General features: G+C 37.6%; 2 protein-coding genes across 5 annotated transcripts; one reads left to right on the top strand and one right to left on the bottom strand.

Moving 5' to 3' along the window:
- The first annotated feature begins 1,145 nt into the window (after nt 1–1,145).
- On the top strand, nt 1,146–2,851 carry LOC147868616 (BAHD acyltransferase DCR-like). Its single transcript, XM_087321498.1, has 2 exons — nt 1,146–1,734; nt 1,866–2,851. Exons 1-2 carry the CDS (start codon nt 1,246–1,248, stop codon nt 2,790–2,792), a joined length of 1,416 nt encoding a protein of 471 aa, XP_087177624.1. The 5' UTR covers nt 1,146–1,245; the 3' UTR covers nt 2,793–2,851.
- A 1,289-nt stretch (nt 2,852–4,140) lies between these two features.
- Nucleotides 4,141–15,688, bottom strand: LOC147868615 (protein LAZ1 homolog 2-like). Of its 4 annotated transcripts, none has more exons than XM_087321460.1 (8): nt 15,503–15,688; nt 14,411–14,467; nt 12,295–12,403; nt 11,292–11,476; nt 10,857–10,945; nt 7,197–7,458; nt 6,868–7,119; nt 4,141–4,568 (listed from the first exon to the last, which is right to left on the bottom strand). In XM_087321460.1, the coding sequence occupies exons 1-8, from the start codon at nt 15,680–15,682 to the stop codon at nt 4,338–4,340; spliced, it is 1,365 nt and encodes a 454-aa protein (XP_087177586.1). In that variant the 5' UTR covers nt 15,683–15,688; the 3' UTR covers nt 4,141–4,337. The 4 variants fall into 4 exon arrangements, with proteins under 4 accessions (XP_087177586.1, XP_087177594.1, XP_087177603.1 ...); XM_087321484.1 differs by having other exon boundaries at nt 4,401–4,568; nt 6,879–7,119; XM_087321468.1 differs by lacking the exon at nt 14,411–14,467.
- Between the last annotated feature and the right edge of the window lie 3,023 nt (nt 15,689–18,711).

Below are 18,711 nucleotides of genomic sequence, written 5' to 3'. Positions count from 1 at the left end.
AATATTGAGGCCACTGTTGTTTAACCATTGTTTTATTGTCACCATTCTCTTTCAGACTGAGATTGCCTTTCATGAAACTCTTTGAGGCGGCATGGTCTAAAAATGTATTGTTGAGGTTCACTATTGAGACTAATGCTTCTATCATCATGGTGTGACAAATTTAACTCAAATGATTTTATGTGGTGTTGAAGCTTTGGTACATATAATCCATGACATCGTCATGACTAGTGGATGTTTTTTGTTTGCACTTATGGATGGAGGATCAGAGAACCTATTTGGTCAAGTAGTCTTAATAACATATGAGACAACTTAACTTGTCATAAGATCCTCACTATTGTTGTGGGGATGGCATCGATTACTTGTAATTCCATGTTGTTATTCATACATATACTACTTTTATGAAAACAATTGTGGTTAATTTCCTCTACTCTTTCACCTACATGTAAAGCTTTGCTTGTGAAAAGCAATCAATTTTAGCTTTATATTTCATGGTTCAACTTTCATCTTTTGATTGGGAAGATCTACCAAATACTTCTATGTTTTCAAAAGATCCCCCAAATAGCAGCATCCTGAAATAATACCCCTGATTTTGTGAAAATCTCAATATCCCTGGTTTTTCTAAATTCTCAAACTAGTCTTCTTGCTCTATTTTGTAAACTTTCTCTCCTTATTTTGAAGATATAAGGATTTTTGTGAAGCCTAAGAAATCCATTATGTAAACTTTAATTCCATATGACACGAATGGATGACATGAGATAAAGTTGCTTGGAAGCTCGGAAACCAAATAGCCCTAATCCTATGAGCTGCGAAAGAAAAGAGATGGAGAAAAGGTTTTGTTTCAAGTCATGAGAGAGTGTGTACATGTGGACACTCGTTTTCGGTGGGATAATGTGTTGGGCGTAAAGTCTCTAAATTTGTGGTCGAGGGATATTGCCACAAGTGAGAACTGGATATAAAATATCATGGGAAACAGGGTCACGCATGATCAATAGAGGAGAATATTCAAGAAGGAAATGGAAACAACCCCAAGAATATAAGGAGAAAGTGCATGCATGATCGTGCAAATGACATGCGGTCACAGATCTCATAGTTTAAAAGGTCCGATACTTCCAAAAAGGTTGTCGGAAGAGGAAAGTAGCTATTGCCCTACTCTAGCACAGTACATCCCTAACAATAAATAAGATATCAATTCTAGACCCTGCAATCAAGTGTTAACGAGGTGAAGGATCTAGAAGAGCTGTAGAAATGGAACTAAGGAGTGATGGAATAATGGAGGTTATAGTAGAAGAGGTAGGGTATGTGAAGCCACCACACATGAATAACAAGACCCATCATCTATACCTTAGTAGCTTAGATCTATTTTGGAGTGAGTTCACTTACAATAGGAGGCTCCTCTTCTACGATTCAGCGAGTAGTGGTGGTGGTCAACATCACCAAGTGCAAGATTGCATTGTGCAAAAACTTAAGCTTAGCTTATCGGAGACGCTCGGCCATTTCTATCCTCTCGCGGGGAGGCTCTTCTTCGACCATGATGGCCGATTAAGTATCGATTGCAGTGACTCCAATGTCCAAGGTGTCGAATTTGTGGTTGCTTCAGTTGGATCACCCCTCTCACATGCTTTCCCCAACAATGATTTCCCGCCTTGCCCCAACTTTGATAACCTAGTTAAGGAGTCTCCCGTCATCGACGGCCATCACTCTAACATCAATGACCTGGCCCTTCTATCAATCCAGGTGCATTTTATTATACATTGTTTATGACCCTTTCTTATTAGGTTTATCCTTTTGAGTCGACATTGAACCTCACATTTGGTGTTGACTCTCATTTTGCCAATGGTACTGGCATCAACATTGATTCGCATTAGGTTACCAAGTTTTCATGTGGAGGTTTAGCCTTGGGGTTTGCACATAGCCATGTCGTGGCAGATGAGCATTCTCTTTGGCATTTCATGAACTCATGGGCCAATGTCACTCGGGGTGATCCGATTAGTTCTCTTCCTATACATGACCGCATGTTCTTCAAAGTTGATAAGCCCTCTACCGAAATCGCAAGCCACATGAATCTACCCCTTGCCAGCCAAGATGCAAATGTCATCGAACAACAACAAAAGCCGAAAACATCACAACTTGTCGAGAAGCTCTTCCATTTAAGCCATGCCCAACTCGATTCTCTCCAAAAGTGTGCCAGAGTTCATCCCAACATGTCACGTGTGTTCAATCCATACGAACTACTTTGTGCTCATTTGTGGAAACATGTGACCAAAGCTCGTAACTTAGAAGAGAACAAAATAGTAAGGATTTCCGTCTTTGGTGACATGAGATGGCGTGTGACTCCTCCCTTGGGCCCAGCGTACTTCGGAAATGCCGTCATGTTTGCCCTCTCCAGTACCACATCTTGTGACCTAATGAACAAAGACTTGGGTGACATAGCTTTCATGATACACAACACAGCAAAAGATTGTGATGAGGCAAGAGTGTGGCCTATGATACATTGGCTAGAGCTCAATGGAAACACATTTGGAGAGAGGATCCAATGGGATGAATCATCGACGATGCGTGTGGTTAGCTCTCCCAAATTCGATGTGTACGGGGTCAATTTCGGGTGGGGTAAACCTGTGGCTGTCCGCCCTGCCAGTGTGACAAGAGCTGGTGAGCTTGTGCTTTTTCCAGGTTCACATGGTGGGATCGACATATGCATGGCTTTAGGCCAATCAAGCATGGATAGGCTTCTTCGAGATCCAAAATTTCTCTCGATGTATGATCATTGTCATTCTCCAGCAAACCTCACGTAGTTGAATAATTTGGTTGGTTAATCATTTGATCTAACAGTATGACCAAGCCTCTTATTTTAGTCAAGAGAACAAATTCTTAGTGAGCAAATTGATTTTCCAGAACTAACAAGACGGTGAAATTTGAAACGACATTCGGAAAAAGTGACATCATTCTCAGCAATAATTGGAACCACTTCAAAGTTACATTTTACTCTCTTACCATAAAATGATTCTCAGAAGCATACAAAAGTACGAAAGCTTAGACTCGTGAATAAATAAACTCCTACACTTAACTTTTTTAGAATTGCAGTGGATGCCTATGGAATGTGGCTGGCATAAATGAGCTGTGACCAATAAGTAAGATATACTTAGTATTGAAACTTGCAAGTATTCAAGGTTATGGACAAATATAATACATCATTGAGTACTTATTTTCAATGGTTTCAACATAAATATCTAAGAATACATTGTAACAGAGATTAAAAGATTTATTAGCTCCACTTTGGATGATGCTTACGCGACTTTCGCTAGTTGACATTGTGTTAAATCCTAGAATAAGGGATAAATCTATGTAGTAAATCAACAATCTCCCAAAGAATGTGTAAATGTTTAGATGAAGAACTAGAACATCTGTTCAGTGATAACTGATTGTAAATGTAATAGTGAGTAATCAATAAGAGATCCAAGAGATCATGGGAACAAAATAAAATCCAAGAGATCATAAGAACAAAATAAATAGTAGATGGAGAGAGTAAAAATGGTAATATTGATATGAAGTCCCAGCAAAGTGTCAAGGATCTTGCACGGTTCCAACTTTGTCTCAAGTGGTCAAAACTTACCATTTGGAAACCACCCCCAAGCCAATAATGAAATATATTCCGACTCTTAATGTGATTCCAATCACCATCATAGTCTAAATTTCACTATAATGTTCTTGCTTTGCACACCAAAACCTCTTATAATCAAGCATAACTAGGGAAAATCAAACCAAAATGCAATGCAAGAATTGTAGAGTGAGGCAACCAATTGATCACTTCCATCTTTCTTTTCCAGCTTTAATGATAGGCAGTCCTTGTGAGAAGGGACGGGTAACACCTTTTAACCAATAGTTCAGCCATTTCTCATGTATATACTCTAGAAAACTAGTTTACTGTGCACCACCTTTGAATAATCAGTGAATATTAAATTGCAGACCAGGATATTATTTTAGCCACTACGTCGTCCACTCTAGTATATACTACATACAATATGCAACACCACACTATTTGGGGATATTAAATTTTGAAATAGTACATTGCCTTTGCCACTGTTCAGCCATTGCTCTATTATTTATTATGCAACACCTGCAAATTATCATGTATATACACAGGACGAAAGGATATCATTATGACAGTAGACTTGTTACACTGCTTGGAGTCTAAGTTTGCCCTAAAACTCAAATGTTTGTTGTGTTTTGCAAGTGCAAATCCAGTTTACTCTAATATCTAAACGTGATATTTTCCACTAGGGACACTTCATATTTGTTGGCACCCATGCAAACAATGTCTTCAAATAATTAATCAACTATCAAGAAGTGGCTGGTTTCTCTTGGTATTCCTCAATACATGATGGATGAACATGAATCTCATGTTTTTCTTTCTCTACTTCTTCAATGCCAACATCCGAAATATTAGTCTCGCCAACCTTGTTGGCTGTCGTTGCCCATGGAAATTGTTGAAGTCTCTCATTCAAGGCTGTTATTCCCTTCTCCACTGGTTCAACCGCTTGTGTTACAGTGATCTTTACATCTTGCACGACCTTCATTTATTTCTTCCATTATTAGATCAAATGAAGAGACAACATAAGAAAAACAAGAGTGAATGCGATACAACACAGTGTACCATGCTACATAATTATACGCAAAATGGAATAGTGTGATACAGCATACAATACTTTTTTGAAAAGCAAAAAGCAATCAAAAACTGGATTGATTCAACTATTACCTTTTTAATTCCCAATATCTAGGAACTTCCAGAAACATTAATAGTTCAGAAATGGGGGAGTAACAAAATTTGCATGGCAAGCGCTTCGCTGCGCTGTCAAGGACACCAAGTACCTTAGGCAGTTATAATCTTTATGACATTTATTTGGGTGGTGGTTTTCAAAAATGATGTAACGTTTTGAAATCTCTCATTTGGTTTCATAGGCTATTTTGGCCTCTTAAAAAAGACATTAATTTAGCTTTAGAGACAAGTGTGATTTCATGAAACAGGAAAAACTTTTAAGGGAGTTTGCCTTGAATTTCCTATTATCATTAATCAGCATACTTTACTAGAAAATAAAGTTCATGTTGATTTTCTATCTTCTACCATATATAATTAGTTCCATATATTGGGTTTTCTTCATGACACTTGGCTGCATTTATCTGGAGTTGAGTTATACTTATTTAACTATGTTGGTGTCTATTAGATCAATCGTCTATGAAAGTTTTCATCGCAATCTATGTCACGGTTCTTAATTTAACAGCCCCCTCGTAGGTCTAGTCATTTGGAACTAGTTTAAAAAATTACTTGTTTCATTTTACGTGTTACACTATTCGAAACTTTTCCTTGTTTTTTTTTCACTTATCTAAAATTATTGTAAATAGATAGACCACTTACTCTCTTGATAAAGGTGAATCATGTGTCTTTCAACATAAGCCAAATCTTTGGTTTATTACCAAGGCTATACATTGCTAATATCCTCAAGATATGGTGATAACGGCAAATTACTCATAGGACATATGCTGAAAACAATTGAGAAGGTTTTCTCTTTCAAAACAGGTATTGTATCGAATCAAATACAACACAATTAAAGGAGGATAGCCACTATATGCACAATAAGTATCCTGCATGGCAGCATGTGGAAAAGATCAACCATGGGAATATGTTGAATGTGATGAATCAGAGTTGCTACCTTTAGGTTTCAGGTTCAAGTATCCCTCTACGGGAGATACCAATTGAGTTTATTTAACCTTAAAGGAATATACCCTTACCAATACTGACTTAAAAAGGATATACCTCAATACAAGTGGTCACAGAGAAGAGACATGAGCCTTAAGAAGACCGAGGATGACCAAACCATGCTGCTACTATGAACACATGTGACATCATCAAAGATGCAAATTTACCTGAGAGGTACCTCTGTATATAATTGTGTGATGGTCATAGATGCAAATTTATCCTACAGGTACCTCAGTACATCCAACAGTTAAATGCGTAGGCCTGTCATGAGCTACAACTCCATTAGAAACAGGATCATCTGTCTTACTTCATAATTGGACCGTGTCCTATACCCAATAGTTAAATAATTGAGTTATTGTAAGCTATTGTCTCACAAGAGATTCAATAACTTTTCCTTCAACATTGAGAGACGTATCAGCGGATCAACCGCCAATAATCAGAGTAAAGTACAGCTGCAATACCCTCGGAAATGTGGCAAGTAACTCTGTACCAAAACATAATTCTGTTAGCCACTATAAGAGACGCATCAGTGAATATTGACCTCTTGAGTTGGTTTTGGATTTCTGGTGAAGCTTCTACAAAAATTACAAGGGGAAAATGGTGGAGTGGTTTGTTTCCCCTCCAAGGTTTTAGTTGAACGTGGGCATTTTACTAGATAATCAAGTCTTGTTTCAAGGGGAGCATGTGGATTACACACTACCCTATGTGGATTTATATAACACGTCACATTCCTAGAACCAAAATTCTCTTCATGAGCCTGGGACACTTAATACAATGTCCATAGAAAGTTTGAGGAAGTACTTGACACAAAATGACCTGCTATTAGTTTCTTATTTGTAAATATATCCCCTCAACGATCTATATATAATTGAACCCTCTTGTGCGAGGTCACAACTATAACTAATTTAGTGTGAGAAACCAGACTATGACCTCTTTGCATCAGGTTTGGATAGGCAAGAGCCATTATGTACATGTGACTTTGACAGACACATTTACCAGATATGCTAATAAGAGGCTGAATCACAGATGCACCATTTTAGAAAAGGAAACAAAAAAAATAAAGCTATTAGAAATGACATAATCAACTCATTTTTATGAAGCAATAGAATGCGTACAGTTTCTCCACCTCCAAGTACAACATCTTGAACACTGTCCTTCAAACTAGTACTAGACACCTTAACATCAGCCTCGACAAATCTTTTGGAAGAATCCTTTCTACATTCTTGTACTTCGTCAATCTCTAACAACGACTCATTCAAATCAGACGTAGAGCTTATTTCCAGTTTCCTTCGGCTAACATAATTTGGAGAGCGAAAATATGGGCTTGCAGGAAACACATATCTATGTGCCAGTGCTGCCATTGCCATCTACAGAAAAAAGGCCGTCATAGATGAGCAATCGTATTATAAACAGATTTTGCAAATATGTAAAACCATAAACAAACCTCTATGCAAATAATGAAATCTTGCAAGCTTGCTTGAGGCTTGGGAATTCCCGATATAGAACGTGGGATGACATTGACTGCACGCAGTGCTGCAATAATTACACCTTGCCACCATGTTGCAAAAACTATGGCTTTGAAACATAAAAACTTGGCTAAAGGTCTGATATGCTTGAGATCCTCGTGTGTTATCTTATAAAACTGCACCAAGCAATATAATGCCCACATTTGACTGAAGTTGAGAATGATCGTGATGTATGGATACCTGGAGTTGAGAATGATTGTGATGTACATAGAAGTTGCTCAGTAGATGTAATGTAATTTCCATATTTAAGTATGTCAGCAATTATTGTAATGGAACAAGCAGTATAGGAGGTGATATTTCCATCAAAATCTGAAACATTTACAAACAGTAAGTGCGTGCATTCTTTTGAATATTGATTCTATAGAAATTGCACTTGTGTGGGGGTGGGTGCACAATGTTTTTAGGCTAAGCTTGGGGGTGGGAGGGGGAAGGCCCCCTTGGCTCCAACCCTACACCTCCAACCGCTCACCCAACCCCAAACTAACATAGTAGCCATCCCTCTCGGATCCCAAGGCGCCACTGAAGCAACATGAAGAATCACCTCTTAGAAGACTTTCCAGCGTTTCATACAAGATACGACAACACAACAGAATCCAGAGTTAGAGGTCAACACAATGTCATCCGTATATGGTAATATCAGTATGGCTACCCCTTCTAAGCATGCCTTTGATCCACCCAATCTCTCTCTATAATTAGATATCTCATCTATACAAAAACCAAGAGACTGAGTGATAGCAGGGATCCTTTCTTTACTGTAATTATGCTAGCAACAACCTCCAGAACACAATAGGAGGGTACACCCAGATGATGATTCATATAGTGCATAGATTCCCCATGTGAAACTACTAAGACTCCAAGGGCTTCTAGTGATCACATGAGCTGAGCATTGTGTACATGTTGAAGGCTTTCCAGAATCCACAAAGCAATAATAGATTTTCCTTGGATGTGTGAGAGTTGATAATAATGATAATGTGCATCCTTGTTTCACTCCAACTGTGTTAAACCGCGAATTTGGACAACCCATTAAACTCATGCACTTCTACTAATACTGATCTTTATAACACATGCATTCCTTATTCAATAAATACCTGGGAATCTAAGGGCCTCTAATCGTTTCAATCGCTTTTTCAGGAATCTACATCTCCGGCTAAGTGGCATTCCATAACTTGGAAAACAAAATAACATGTATCAGCCCCACAATGTCTCTTATATGGACATACATTTACCCCATGCACTGCATAGTGCAATGGGGAGCTCTGAATTTCTTCACATCAGTTAGTGATTGAGGTAGGCAGATATGCACGAATACCTCTATAAGAAAGAATTTGCCAATTGTGTCATCAAGGAGTGGAATCTGAAGAATATTATGTCATTGTTCTGTTTTATATCAAAAACGATGGAGATCATTTCTTCTTTAAGCAAGGCGTTTGTGTGCTATGCAATATGAGGACCAACATAGGGTTTTGCTTGCAAGCGCTTCAAAAGAAACAGGAGAAGTTGAAGGACAACAATACAGCCACACAAGCTCATCAGTCACAAGTTTCTTTAGGCCACTAAAAGATGGCCCACTACAAGACATACTTCTTACACGCATCAGCGGATGGATTCATCATCAGACCACCTTATATGGACATGCATCTATATTATGCACTGCACAGTGTGATAAGGCAGTTGTGAACTTCATCACATCAGCTAGAGATTGAGGTAGGAAGATATACACAAATACCTCTAGAAGGAGTGGAATCCGAAGAACACTATGTTTGTCACTATAGTGTCTTTTATGAAATCAAAGGGAGATACCATTGCCTCTTTAAACAAGGCTTTGGGCCGCTACGCAAGGTAATGGAATATGAGGACCAACGGTGCCTGGAAAAGTTGTTGAAGGACAATAATACAGCCACACAAGCTCATCCACAAAGCTCAATCACAACTTTCTTTAGCCCCATCACTCCTACTAATGCTACGAGTCAATCAAGGGATACACAAATAGGTTCCTGACCAAGACAGAACAAAGGGGTTACAATAGATCGGGCAATAGCAATTTGTCGTGCATGTAGGCCCCGGCCCCCTGGACCACGACCGCAGCCCCTTGTCATCGACAGATAAAGGCCATCATCTCCCACCATCGTAGGTGCTTCCCTCGCTTCGGAGACCTCTCCTATGTGGATCAACCTATGCTAGAGATCTTTCGAAGACAAAAGTTACAATATGTGTAACTTGAGAATCTCACATGTGCCGAAAACCAAATTCCCCCATCTGTTTTTATCCTATTTACTGAGTACTACTTATTCCATTTTGATTTGTTGTTCTCAAAGATGAGACAACACTTAAAGATGTAATCTCTTGTTTGGTCTTATAGGCCATTTTGGCCTCTTAAAAGACGTTAACATATCTTTCTTTCTTTAGGCCCAATCATTCTCATATTTAGGCTGTGCTCTAAAATATTTTAGCCAATTTTTAATGAGTTAACTCGTGTGCAGTTGTGGTAATTGACACCCATACTCAGGTGATCCTTATGTGGCACGTGTGCTATTCTTTGTTACTTCTTCAAAAACCCAATATCTTAGCCCAGTGATTTTATTAGGATTTATGATCAGATGCACACATCACATGCCTCGGAACAATGCTAATCGGACAGACCACTGTTGATCTAAGGACCTGCCCACTTTCGCTACTTGGTTTAGAGATCTTTGGCCCTTAGATATTTCACTAGTCATGCAATGTCTTCTTACCATATGTCAGGATCATATATAATCCAATAAAATACCATTAAATAATACCATACAAGAAGAAAAAAACAAGATCCTTGGTGACAGATGTAGATATGACATGCATACAAGAAATCTTGATGAACTCTCAATTTCTATTCCTACCAGTCCTCAGCTTTGTAAACTCAATAAGACCCCGTAATTTAGAAATCCTTGACATATGACTGGTCTCAATTGGAACTTTGATAGTTTTTAACCAATTAAATACAACTAAGGATTAGACTCCAATATGGATATGGCATATTTGTTAATTGACAATCATTCGAGGAATTTGTTTTGTTCTAAAGAATTGTAAGTTCACTGAGAGTTAAAGTTAGTTTCCTCCTGATAGGATCTTTGTGATCAATGAGGTGAACCATAGTATAGTTGTGCTCAACTTCTAATTTTCTGTATATTTTATCACCCAACTTATCTTATGATTGATAAGATTACATGAATACGAATGAACTGCCTTAGTTCTTTGATTGTTCGAGCTTTTCCATATTTTGTTATGATTGATATGCAGATGGAATTGTAAGTTAATAATACATGACTTCCCATGAATCAAATATATGCTTAAACTTTGAACAGGCAATAGCATAGCCAAATTAAGAGGGAATGGTGCAAAAGATATTAACTCACTGATGGTTCCCCATACCCATATGCACCCACAGAGTTATAAGAAATGCATCTGCCGTAGAAACATGATATAAAAGATCTTAAACATGCACTTATACCAGAAACATGTTTGTATCTCCAATATAAGTTTCCACTGTAACGTCTTTTAGAACAAACATGCTATCAAGAATGATGTGTAAAGATGGAGCATACCCATTACTCCAGTCAAATTCTCCATCTCCATAGCTGTTAAAAAGTTCCAGCAGCAGTGCTACAAGGGCACACACTGTTTTTAAAATCATCTGCACATTAGATTTGTTCAAATTAAGACCATTGGATAATATGTTGCAGTTTAATGGGGGAAAAAAACAATTTCAATATTCACACAAGACATAAAACTTCACATATCACCACAATTATGTCCTCATGATTTTAACATAATACCTGCCCCATGCACCTAGATGTCCCAATCTGCTTATCATTATTCTTGAAATGTCAACAATAGACTCAAAATGGTCACCAATGGAAAAGCAACCAGCACATTAATATCTATCCCCTTATTTGGATCTACTTTTTTCATCCAGAACAAAATACCATATTAATGAATCATCCTTCGATGATATATATTGGATATATATTGGACCTTACATATTGGACAATCCCAAATTTGATTGTTCTATAAATATCTTCACCATAGGTCCATGGGTCCACGAGGAGCTTCAAAGGAAAGGGATGGTGCACAGCTGTATCAGTTTCTTCACCTTTGTTACATGTATTAATAGAAGTAGCTAGTGCTTTCTTTTGAAAGGAATCCAAGATGTTTTCCTCGCCTCCTGCATTCATACTCTAGGAGATAAACATTAGGAAATACCATAACTTCTGGTTCAAAAGTTCATTTCTATTGATTTTGCAATAAGAGTTTTTGCTAAAATCTACACGTAAATCAATATTTTAGAGCAGAATTCAGTCTCAGTTGTAATTTGGTATTTATCAGCATAATGGTTATACATGGGGAAGTCACATATGTACATATGCATAGCCCTCATTTGTAAATCTATCATTACATTTTCTTGTGAGTCACTTTTGATTTGTAAATCTATCATCAGAAATTATATGTAGACATGCATGCATTAGAATCAAATTTTAACGTGACATCTTACCTAAGCATGCGACCATAAGAACCATATATTAGAAACTACCATAACTTTTGGTTCAAAAGTTTCTCTATTAATTTTGTATTTGATTGCCTGCTAAAATCTACATGTAAATCATGTGTATCATTATTTTAGAGAAGAAAACCAGTCTCGCAATTGTAATTTGGTGTTTATTAGCATAATGGTTATACATGGGATAATGACATATGTATATATACATAGCGTGTGTGTGTTTAAATCTCATTACATGTATATATACATAGCACTCATGTTTTTAAGTCTCACTACATATTTTCGAGTGCACCTTTTGATTATAATGGCAAAAAAACTAGTGATTCTAATTCATTGAAAAGAAGATGAGGTAATTCAATTCATAATAGCTCAAAATATTCTATACTCTAAAATCCTAAATTTCTAGTTCCTTGCAAGGTTTTTCTAATCATCAGATGAAGTAGACACCCATGTGTTAAAGAAATATATTGAGCATTTGATCTTACCCAAGCATGCGATCAGGTAGTTTCCAAATGAGTAGAGTGCAAATGCTTCATAACAATTTCTCAGGATATCACATTCTATTGAGATATTTGAATTCCACAAAGAAGCAAACTACAGACATAACCCAAAAAACAAAGCAATCAAAAAGTTAGTAAGAACTTCATGATAAAAATTAAAACTGCAGATGAAACATTTGACATGGTTACTGGTGTCTTCAAGCCACTCGTCCATACATATAACCCGATAAACAAAGCAATCAAAAAGTTAGTAAGAACTTCATGATTAATATTAAAACTGTAGACGAAACATTTGACATGGTTACTGGTGTCTTCAATACACTCGTCCATACATAAATGGACCATGTATATGCTTGAATTGCAGAATGTGGGCCCATTTACATTGTTGGAAACTACATGCAAACTTCTGGAGAGCATGAGCTAACAGATTTGCTGCAATTTCTTACTGACTTGTCCCTTCACTCGTGTGTATCTCACAATCACTTAACCATAATTCTTGTTGGGAGAGAAAAGGCAGTTTACATAAGCACATAACCTAGGAATGGAATTCACATTACCTGAATTCCTCCTCCGAGATGCCACACATGCTTGACTCTCATGGATATGCAGCCCTTCATACCCTTGAATGATGCCCATATACAGTTTCAAGCAACATGTACAAAATTTTGTTTGTCTAATACACTTGTAATGTCAACCCTTCTCTATGCACTAGAAACTTGGGGACTGAGCATATATAGGGAGCAAAACTGAAGATATTTAGAGAAACCTTTGGCCTCAATAATAGCCAAAATGATAAGGAGAAAAGCATTGGCGCTGCACAGTATAATTCACATTGAGGTAGAAGCATACCCAAAAATGATAGCAAAACTATTTGGATTAGTGATTTGTATTACACAAATTTGGGAGCTTTAAAAGCAATGGCATTCAATATTGGCACTTAATGTCCTAGTGCCCTATCATAATACAGACTGGATTGTCCACATGACCAAAGTGGAAAAGAATTCTCAAACAGATCTCATTTAAATTGGACATTGATAGAAGGATGGCTCACTATAAGACCCTCTTTTTCGATTTCCTGCAGGATGGAACCATTGTTAAGATTTCCCTAGGTGTGCATTTGGACGTACAATCATAATGTCGTTGGGCAAGACGGTGGGACATGCATAGTAACCCATACGTATGGGAGCAACTATATAAAGGCATGTCCTGTGGTTGGAAGGATAAGCCTTAGCATACACCTACCCCACACCTTTGAGCACATCAATGGTTCAAAACATGTCGTCTCTTGTTGTTCATTTTGATTGGCTACTTTAGCTTCTTGGAAGAAGTTTAACTTCTTACCTTTTTCTTTCTGCTCTAATCTCTATACTGCTTAGTTAATGAGATTATCTAATACCTTACGCAGTTTTACTAATTTAGTTTCTGTCTGCTCTAATCTCAATGATAATGTCTCGGCATAGCGAAACAGAGTAGCGTAGTTCTACTAAATTACTCGTATCTATTTTGGGTTGTTCTCATAAACAAGATAGCATTTTCAGATGTGATCTCTTGCCATTTTCGCTCTTTCTATCCCATGCTAATGTCAGGAGATATTGGGAAGGCAAAAGTTTCACCTAATCTAACCTCAGAATGCTAAGTGCTTAGGTAAAGAGATTCTCTGGTTATATTGATTTAATTATATTGATTCTACTAATTTAGTTATATTAATTTTGGTTTGTTCTCAAAGATGAGACAACATTTTAAGATGTAATTTCTCGGATAAAAATATAGACACATGAATTAAAATAGCTCAAGAAAAATGTATCAATTATTGCACAAGAATAGTCAGCCAAATCTCTATATGAAGTCTTTTCTAATCACATGGTCCCCTCGCCTTACACCATCATCTACGCTATGCAACGTCATTTACATGGCTATGGAGGAGGCATAGCATTGTCTAACTATTTTCATTCAAGATTAAGTATATCATGCTCGAATAAAATTTCAGTTGATGGCATAAATGCTGAAAATGATTCTGTACTCTAATGATTACCTTTCACAATAATGTTTGTGCATGTTTGTACTAATTTTGAATAAGAAATCATGTAATTGCATTCCTTACCGATTCCACACTATAGATAGGAACCATAAAGACCACTCCAAGAAGCCATTTTTGCTCCTGCAAATCACAGCTTTTTTAGTACATTTTCATCTAAGATCTTCAACATCCTGAGTCTTTCATTGTTGAAGCTAATGGTTACTTTGCAGTGTGCAGATGAATAGTTGCATCATATATAGCCCATGAGAACTTCTTTCTTATAATGTTATTGAGAACTACATGCCCATAAATATTAATAGGAGAGAATGCACTGTACATAATGTATGTACGTCTACACATACATTTAAGTATATGAAAAATACAATATCGAGGGTTATGTAGCCCAATACAATGGCCTCTGTTTCGGGACTACCTAATTAAAATGCCATGACAAAATGGAGGGTTTCAATGCATGGCCTTCTGGCCTCACAATCTTATCTCTCCCTCACCCAAAGCAAAGGTATTCATATAGGTTACATTAAGCGAAATAGATGGGAAAAGAAGATTAATAACACGCTATGCTTGCTGTGATGGTAAACTATTAACACTCCAAACAAGCCAATCACCATGACCCTCATAGAAACACACATTATATCAGCCAAAGCATAACCGAAGTATTGGGTTTCTGAAGTCAATCCAAGCAGAACCATCTATAGAATAGTAAGGATGGATTGTGGGAATGTTAAAAAGGTGCTTACTTTAGCTAAACAAGATTTATCTTGCGTCTTAGGCAGCTTTACTAATTCAGCTATATTTAATTTTGTAACATGTGATCTGAAGTTCAGTCGCATAGGCCATCTTGGGGCCTCATAAGAGAGGTTAAGCCGGCTGGCTGGCTCTCTCTCTCTCTCTCTCTCTCTCTCTCTCTCTCTCTCTCTCTCTCGGTAAAAGAACACAATTAATATATTATTAATTGTATGTAAAATCTACTTAGTTACAACATCTTCTTAGTCTCCTCTACCTATCATATATATATATATATATGCCTATGTAGGGAGAGGCTCTCTCTCTCTCTCTCTCTCGTCGTATATAGACATATACGGTAATACATACAATATGGGTAAAGTACGGTGGTTGAAAGCATATTTAAAAACATGCATGGAATACATTACATACCTGTGGATTGGTGTAGCTGGTGAGGTGAGCAAAGATGAGGGAGAAGGAGAGGCAGAGGGTAAGGAGTACGAAAATGGAAGCGATGAGGACAGCCCGGGTATGGAGGCTAGAGGAGGAAGAGGAGAGGAGGAGAGGAGGAGGAGGAGGAGGAGGAGGAGGAAGAAGACGCAGCAGCAGCATCAGAGGTGGGTGGTGATGAAGGTGGTCCATGGTTCGAAACCTCCTCAGCCGCCGCCCAATACACGCTTAAATCATCGATACTAACGATGTTGTTAAAAAAATCCATCTTCTATGTTAATAGTGAATGCTTCATTCATGTACATACATACATACATACATACATACTATACTCATATCTCAATTTGTTTTACCTTCATATGTGTATGTATGTACATGTGTGTGTGTGTTCTCTGCACTAGGGGAAGAAGAGGTTGGGTGCATGCAATGGGGAGGGGCTCCACACGTGTGTGTGTGTGTGTGTGTGTATGTGTGCGCGCGCAAATACAAGATTACTTCTCTTGCTTAGCAACTCTCTTTTCGCATATGAATAAATGTGCGTGGTGCTCTCCTCGTTCATTCAATCCCATGCCCGCATAGCATGTGTATTGTTAGATTTCCCCTTTTCTCACTGTTTTTGTTTTGGTACTTATCCATAGCAATGCCTCCCATTTCGGGGGAAAACCTGCAAACTCGGTTCAAACCCGATAACTTAGAGCAACTGGGTTCAAACCCGATAACGTCAATGTGTAAACGCGTTTACCGAAGCATGTATGTTCTCGTTTTAACTCGGAAGCATATGGCTTCATGGGGTGTTTTTACAAGTAATCGTTGCATGACATGCACGTTCACACACAATCAACCATAATTAGCACCAAACAACATGTACGTGAACATTTCCTTGGTTGAATGAAATCATGAGCGTGCACAAAAAGGATTGTCCACAATGTTGCACATGTAAGTTTTATTCGAGATGAACAATACGATCGCAATGTGAAAGTATTGCCATATAGTAGGAGGCACAACTTTTAGATGTTGAAGTAGAAAACCTCAAATTCAAGTACATAAGCATTTTGTGGTGGGGTGTTAAACAACACAATGATGGATTGAAAAAAATAAAGCAACAACTCTGATGTTTTGTCGACTGTAAAAACTCTTCACAACACTAATATGTTGTTGAGAAAATCGAAAATCTAAGCAATTTTGGCCTTAAGAAGACGTTAATATTTCTTTCTTTCTTTTCTCTCTAATAAAACCACACAATTATATAATTTGTATGCAAAATCCACTTGTTACAACTTATTAGTTACCTCTACTTACCTAAACTACGTAGTGAGAGGGGCGTGCTATAAAGCTAATATAAAACTCGAATATGCACTCGAGAAATATAATCTCCACATGCTCTAACATCCAAAAAATCCAAATAAGAATGGCTTTCAACTTCTTTGTATATGATTTCACCCATGTCTACCATCAAACACGAAAGCATTGCACATATTCCAATTGTATTGTCGTTCCCAATATTGTAAAAACTAGAACAATATCTCCTCGACCAGCTCATCATCTAAACCATTTTGAACACACTAAGAAAAAACCCATTGTTGAGGCCTCAAATAAGAACAAGTTAAAACTTGCCAAATGTCCGATAAGTACTTCCAAATGACATGTGCTATGGGACATTTAATGATCCTATGTATATTTTCCTCTAATGGAATGGTGCACTGTGTAATAGAAGCATGTACCTAACCCTAGTCATCGTCTCTCTAAGGTTGGACCAAATGGGGCCACACCAATCATGACTCTCCATATGAATATCTTTGTAGGGACTCACAAATGGGAATGTCAACAATGTTGAAATATTTGTCATCACCTTGCATTCGACTTACATACATTCCACACCTTTCTTCCTTTAGGTGATAACCAAGATAACGATGTCATTGCATGATGGTGCAATATATTTGTGGTGACATGTAACAAGCGTGTATTGTCTTTTGAAGGTGCAACATTTGTTTTCATTGGCAAAGATCCACGTAACAACGATATATCTTGTAATTTCTCCCAAATAAATCCACAATCTGGGGGATATACATGACCATCGTTTGACAACCATTGAGTTTTATTATTAACCACATCTCCCAAAACTACAACCTGAATCGAAATAAACGATTGAATTGTGATCTCAACTTCTCTTTTCCACACCAATGCAACATTTGAGAAGAAAAAAGCAATTCATTTTGTAACGAAGTACAAAATTCTCGATCACTTGATGGTGCCCATTGAAAAATAATATGCATATTGCCATGCATGTTACCAATTGTTGCCCACATATAGAATGTTGAATCTTTAGAGGAATACATCCATTCTAAAAAAATGCATGCATTAATGAAACCATGACCAACATGTCAGGGGTTAAACCCAATGGCGAGGCTTTTTCAAGTGGTAGGAGAGTGGAATAAATAATAAAGAAGATAACACGTGGAAAGCATAATTGGATGCATTGCTACTATGTATAATGTAAATATAATATGACCACTTAATGTTGGGCGCAATTAACACTTTGCCTAATTTTAAGGCTTTTCAAACTAGGCCTTAGAAAACAACATATAATCACTTGTTGTGATGCTAACAAAAACCATAAATTACATGTTAAAGCACAATGTGAAAGCATGCCCTTCATAGATTATAGGAGAGTTTCTATACCTCCCTACAAATCATGGCATGTATGTTCTTTGGGCTTTTCTTATTTAAAATTTGAAATTTCGAACGCATAGATAGACGTGGCGGCGTTGTTGCAAAATCTTGAGCTTAAGGTCATGGGGTCAAAGTCTGAAGGGATGCCTTCAACATAGAACTTTTTGAAGTTTCAATGCGTCGAATCCTTAGAAAAGCGTGACACAATTGGACGAATCCTACTTTCTGCAGTATAGAACAGTGTGAAGATTGTCAAAAAAGGTGGGGAGGGGGGGGGGGGGGGGGGAGATGCTATAGAAAAGGGAATTTTGATGGCGCAATCAGACCCACAAATCTAGAGAATGATAAAGCTTCTGGGGGTGAGAACACTACATTTCCGTGAGATAAGAACTGCGTGGGAGACACGGAGTGGAGAATTGGGATATGTTCAGTGGTGTCATGTGGTTGTAGCCGTAGTCGAGGCACGAAGAGCCATTGGGAGGTGATGAGATTGAATGTCTCAAAAATTAGGAGTGGGAGTA

Source organism: Azolla caroliniana, unplaced genomic scaffold (assembly GCF_043228905.1).
Source record: "Azolla caroliniana isolate FFs.n. ecotype wild unplaced genomic scaffold, voAzoCaro1.0.p SCAF_1, whole genome shotgun sequence".
Classification (NCBI taxonomy): Eukaryota; Viridiplantae; Streptophyta; class Polypodiopsida; order Salviniales; family Salviniaceae; genus Azolla; species Azolla caroliniana.
The sequence above is the reverse complement of the archived record's forward strand: the minus strand, read 5'-3'. Positions and strand labels throughout refer to the sequence as shown.